The 5,844-nt window shown below is 38.9% G+C and overlaps 1 protein-coding gene across 5 annotated transcripts; it reads right to left on the bottom strand.

Moving 5' to 3' along the window:
• Window positions 1–533: 533 nt before the first annotated feature.
• Window positions 534–5,390, bottom strand: LOC127548619 (cilia- and flagella-associated protein 251-like). 5 transcript variants are annotated; one of them, XM_051976102.1, is made up of 4 exons: window positions 4,747–5,390; window positions 2,366–2,583; window positions 1,452–1,504; window positions 534–984 (listed from the first exon to the last, which is right to left on the bottom strand). In XM_051976102.1, exons 2-4 carry the CDS (start codon window positions 2,556–2,558, stop codon window positions 568–570), a joined length of 663 nt encoding a protein of 220 aa, XP_051832062.1. In that variant the 5' UTR covers window positions 2,559–2,583; window positions 4,747–5,390; the 3' UTR covers window positions 534–567. The 5 variants fall into 5 exon arrangements, 3 of the variants coding, with proteins under 3 accessions (XP_051832062.1, XP_051832063.1, XP_051832064.1); XM_051976103.1 differs by lacking the exon at window positions 4,747–5,390 and adding an exon at window positions 3,053–4,291; XR_007950442.1 differs by lacking the exon at window positions 1,452–1,504 and having other exon boundaries at window positions 534–1,017; window positions 4,747–5,389.
• Between the last annotated feature and the right edge of the window lie 454 nt (window positions 5,391–5,844).

The following is a 5,844-nucleotide window of genomic DNA, read 5'->3' as shown; positions in this document are numbered from 1 at the left end:
AAGCTCTTTAAGAACCAGCATTGGATATTTTAAAAAGCACTGATTCTATGATCAAAGGACTTGGATTCAAATCTTGCCTCTCAAAATAAATCATTTAATCTTCCTAGGCCTCAATTTCTATAACAGTAAAAAGATCAGATTAGGTTGAGCTTTGATGTTCCTTCCAGTTCTAAATTAGGAACCACTAAATAACCCCTCCACACACATACTCAATTTCAGTGAGTAGTGCTTTAAGTTTTGTACAAGAAAAAAAAAAAATGAGGGACCCCTGAAGGAATGAAGAAAATAATATAAATAATATAAAATGTTATTATGTATAACATAATAAATATAAATTACTTTTTTAAAAAGTGAAGCTTTAAGAAGAGTGATGGTGCTGTCTTTTAGCCTATAAAGGACCAGTTTAAGAAGGATGAAGACTATTCTCTCCTACCCTTAAGGATATGAATAGACTTAACCATGGAAGAGAATTTGGACTTAAGAACAAACACTTTAAACAAGAGTTATTAAACTGTGGCACAGATCCACCAATATATAGTGTGAGATTTCCTTTTATTGAAGCACTTTTTAAAGTAGGGTAGATATCCAACTCGATGGATGGGTTAAGTCATCCTTGCTGATAAGTTTTGGGAAAAAAAAAGCTGACTCTTCCTTCTGCTGGATATTTCTCCCTTTCTCTTTTTCTGCTTCCTCCTCTTCCTCCTCTTCCTCTTCTTCCTCCTCTTCACCTTCCTCCTCTTTTTCCTCTTCCTCCTCCTCTTCCTCATCTTGATCTTCTTCTCCTCCCTCTTCTTCCTCTTCTTCCTTTTCCTCTTCTTCCTCCTCAGTTTGCTCTACTTTCTCTCTCTTCCTCCTCCTCTTCCTTTTTCTTTTCCTCCTTTTCCTGCTCCTCTTTATCTTCTTCCACCTCCTCTTCTTCATCTTTAGCCTCCTTCTCCTTTTCTGTGTCCTCATTCTCTTGTTCCTCTTCCACATTTTGGATCCCTACAGTGGAAAGAGCACTCAGACTCTGGGAGTCTGAGGACTGGATTTGAATCCTGGCTCTGCCACTTACTAACTTGGGCAGTCACTTAATTTCCCTGGTCCTTAGTTCCCTCATCTGTAAAATCTGGGGAATTGGGAGAGGGGAAAATGAGATGTGCATTATCTGACTTCTAGAGTCCCTTACAACTCTCTAAACTTACAACCCATCCTGACACAATTATATTCCAAATAAGAGGGATAGACATTGCTTTTGGAGAATTATTCCCAGCTTAATCATTACTACCAGCTGTTGTCCCATCACTCTGTTCCCAAGAGTGTCTTATTAATACAGTGAGATCGTTGCTTCTGCCTTTCTTCCTAGACTATTTAGTGTTAGATAATCAGGACCCTGGGCAGATCTTGCAACCCTTCCAAACAAGTGGAATAACATGATAGAAAGGAATCAGAAGACCCAGCGCTGAATCTACCTTTACTACCGTGTATGACCCCTGGAAGCAAGTCCCTCTGGGCCTCAGTTCTCCTGTAAAATGAGAGCATAGCACTAACTTTTGATTTCTTTCCCACTTTTCAAACAACACCCAATGATTAACATAACCTCTAATTGTCAGGAAATGATTATCATTTGTTTATTTTTATTTTTTTGATCAAATTTTTCTTTAGAAAAAATTCTGAGAGGCATGAACACATGACAGAAAATAGACCAAAGTTGTATTTCTGGTCCCCTAGTCTCCAGATTCCCAAGTCCTGAAATATTCTAGAGTCAAGCAGAACTAAGTGGAGGGATCTGGGGAAGGAAGAATTTTTCTTCCTCTACTAAAGAAGGTTCTTGGACTATGATCTCCAAGACCCTTTTTAGCTCTAAAATTTTCTGTTCTGTGTTCCAAGGTCCCATTTTGCTTTGATAGTCTGTGTTTTATGTTCTGAAGATCCTACCAGTTCTAACAATCTATAAAATAGTTGGTTAACCCTTTCTTCTCTCCAAGGTGGTCACTTCCAACCAACCAATCAAAAAACATTTCTATTAAGGACCTACTGAATCTTTATACTACTGTGATATTATAAGATGTGAACTAAGTCTCAAAGAGAAACATAATAGAACCCTATTGCTTTGAGACTATCTCACCTAAAAGATAATGGCTCTAAACAAATAATTGAGTGTAGTAGCAACAGGTCTGGCCCAAGAGAGCCCAGTTCTCAGGAGCTTGTGCAGTGGGTTCTGCTTGCTGACAACCCAAATGAAGCCCTGGAGAAGCTGCTTCTGGAAATCCAGAATGACATAGGACAGACAGATCTGGCTCGTCCTTGACTATATTCTGCGTGCTTACTGTATGGTAAAGAGAAGGTCTTTTGGTTGACTGAATCAGAACTGAAATGTACATACCAAAAAGGCTGCAAGTATCCCAGTGATGAAATGCAATCTTTCCTTCTTGTGGACACCACTTAGCATAAGGTTGACTCTGAGATCTGGAAGACTGGGAGTGGGGGGAATTGGGGTTGGAGGCTGAGGAGGTTAGGTGTCCTTCCTTCCATGGAGCTAGCCCATGAGCACATGGTCTCCTGAATAAACCATTCATTCTAGGATAGGCTTGCCTTATGTTTCTATTAGGAGACAATAATATATACATGGAATAATAGTGAAACTCTGAGAATTATTCTCGATGAGGCATACTAGCAAATTTAGGATCCCAGAGCTTGTTCTCTACATTTCCCTCAGGATTCTAGAAGGAACCCAAAGAGTTTATAATATTTTTCTCTAAGCTTTAAGTTTGAACCCCCATACAAGTATATTTTGCCCATTATATGCTTTGCTAATGCCATTTATTATCTCAATATCATCAAGACTAGTGATTAGTGCTCCCCACTATCAATTTAACTATTTTATCAATATTGATTAACCAATTGACATCAATTAGCTGTTGCAAAGGCATATTTACTGAAAGGTTATATATAGTAAGAACAAAGTACAAAAAAGTTCCTCTAAACCTGGACATACTCTCTCCTCTATATTTTTAATCCCTGGGGAGAGTGGGCTCAAACTTAAAATCGCATCTAAAAACATTCTTCCCACCAGTGAGTTTAGTTTCATGTGCTTCATAACTGATAGACTGGTCCCTTGCTTGCATGAATTCCTCAGCTGTCTGGTTAATCCAACATTGGGCTGCGTCAAGCAGGTCATTCCTCACTCCTGGCTCTTTCCCAAACTCAGCCACAAGACTTGGTGGCTATTTTATCCTTTTAAGATCTCATAAGGCCTTGTACCAAAGGAAAGAAGACACCAAAACAAGAGGTATCCCATCCAGACAAGTTTACCTAGAAGAGTGTGCTCAGGAACTGACTGGTGAGAGGGAAAAGACAAGTAGTAACCTACCAAAACCTTTCAGAACTCAAGAATTGTCATTCCTTACCCTATCCTAATTTGACTATCAGGAAGAAAAAAGAGCTAGTTTCTCAATTGAAGTCTTTTTTTTTTTTGTCTACTCTTATTTTTGCCTCATCAGTCAAAAAAAGACATTTTCTTTATCACAAAGTAAACAGAATAGAAAAGCATTATACAGTACTTGCACATGCCCTCCAATAAAAAGCCTGGCCCTTCAATTCCTCGTCTACTTGGGTTTCTGAAAGCAGGTTCCCCAAAACTCCCCATGGGCAAGCAGCAGGCAGAGCCCCCTGAGAATGTTCTGAGCACTTAGTCCCTCATTGACTTGAGGGATACTTATATCCCTCTCAAGGGCAATTTGAGAGAAAATTAAAATGGCAGTATGAGTGAATGGTATTCTGTGAAATGCTGAGATCTCCTGGTCCAAAAGAACTAGATGCTTTCATAGCCTTGCTGCCCTTTAGAAATGGGAAGCATTGTGAGGTAAGAACTTAGACTGTGTCTGTTCACAATTCTAGACCCCACCCCACCCCTTCATTCAATTCAACTGTTTATTAAGGGTTTTTTAAGTGCAAGGATTTTGGTAGTCACTAGGATTACAAAAAAAAAAAAAAAGCAGTACCTGCCCTCAAGGAGTTTATATTCTAATTTCCTGGGAACTAGAAGATCATACAACTATTAAATAAATGGCCAAATTGGGATTCAAACTTCAACCTTCTGCTTAAAAATCCACTACTCTCCACTATATCAGGCTACTAAGTTCCTCAGTCTATATTGAATCAAATGGTTATTTTCTCTACAACTTAAAGAGTTTCATGTGAAGTAAACTGAAAAGTTAGGTGACTTGTTCAGGGCCATATAACCAGTACAGTGAGGGATAGGATTGGAACCCAAGACTTCCTGAATCTGAGGCTAGTTCTCTATCCATTATTCCAAGCTGCCTTCTCTTGTCTTGAACATAATAAAGCACTTAAATATTCATCTTGATTGAATTGAATTGATCCCCTAAAAATGAAATCCAATTTAACCAAAATTTGTTAAACTACTTGAAAGATAAAGATTCTAGGCTAAAGCTATCAGGAATACAGAGAAATTAAGGACTAGTCTCATACCTTCAAATAGTTTACTGAGGGGAAGGGAATTATTTGCCTGACATTCAAGGCCTTTCCATAATTTGGTGTCACCCCATTTTTTAACAGTTATCTCATATTATTCCCCTCTATAATCTCTATGGTTCAAACTGGGAATATATTGTCTACCCACAGAACACATTCTGCTTTCCCACCTCCCACCTTTGCCATCACCCTCTGTCTATAATATTCTCCACATATCTCTCTTAATCAACTGAATTCCTACCCATCCCTTAAAGCCCTTCCTCCTCAGACCTCACAAAACACTTTGTTTTGTAACCCTCTGATCCATTTGTCCCGTGTAATGGGGGCAGCAAAGATCTCCTCTGTCATTAGTGGACATGTTTCCATCTCCTTTTCAATTTGTCCATAAATCCTGGGATATTTAGCTGTCGGCATGATGGTGTCAACCAAACCGTGTGAATTCTGATAGGAGAGAAGCATCTTTGGTCATCAGTGGAGGTGGGATGAGTCTTGTAAAAGAGACCAGAAGTAGTTTCAGGTACAAGATCAGAAACTAGAGCCAAGGAAAAGATGGATGCAGAATGAAGAAAGCTTCCTTCAGCTGCAGCTAAACTCATGGCAGAATAGGGGCAGCAAAAGTGGAAGCGGAGTGAGAGGTCTTCAGCTCCAAAAATATGTTGCTACAGTATATGAGAAGAGGCAGCATCAATCTCCACTGTACTTTCTGGTTGCTGTTCTGAGAAGCCCAAAGAGAAGGTAAATACCACTTGCTGCATATACTCTAAGGTCCTAGCATCTTCTTGTGAGTGAACCTTTAATGGACCCCTTCTGCTGTGATGGAGATGGAGGCAGGGAGGATAGAGAGAGTTGACTCCCAGCCTCAACTCCCTGGATGTTTGGTAGGTGGTAATTTAGGGAAATGGATGGTACAAATACTTGCTGCCTGGTTTTAACCCTGTAGTATTGTTTGCCTGGCCTTTGTTTTAAGTCAACATCTTTTACCTTACTGTGATGTCACGTGTTGATTTTGGTTTTGTAGACCAAATGGAGACTCATTTTTTAGTGGATTGTCTCAAGCAGGCTCCAGGAACTTGAATGTATCATTAGGACATAACACATGTAGTGATATATGTAATGTATATTAATAAATATTGTATATATTATAATCCTGTTCAATTTGACTGGTATCTTAGTATCCTTTCTGGTCCCTCATTGATTGGACTATAAGTTCTATGAGGGCAGAGACTTATTACTGAAACTGTGTATCCTCCCATGACCCAACTCTGCACATAGGAGATCTTTGATAATTGAATGATATACTCATTATCAGGGAAAATAGCTGAAACAAAGATAACATTTTTTTTATTTTAAAAAAAGGAATAATTAATT

The sequence above is a fragment of the Antechinus flavipes genome, chromosome 2, assembly GCF_016432865.1.
Source record: "Antechinus flavipes isolate AdamAnt ecotype Samford, QLD, Australia chromosome 2, AdamAnt_v2, whole genome shotgun sequence".
Taxonomy (NCBI): domain Eukaryota; kingdom Metazoa; phylum Chordata; class Mammalia; order Dasyuromorphia; family Dasyuridae; genus Antechinus; species Antechinus flavipes.
The sequence above is the reverse complement of the archived record's forward strand: the minus strand, read 5'-3'. Positions and strand labels throughout refer to the sequence as shown.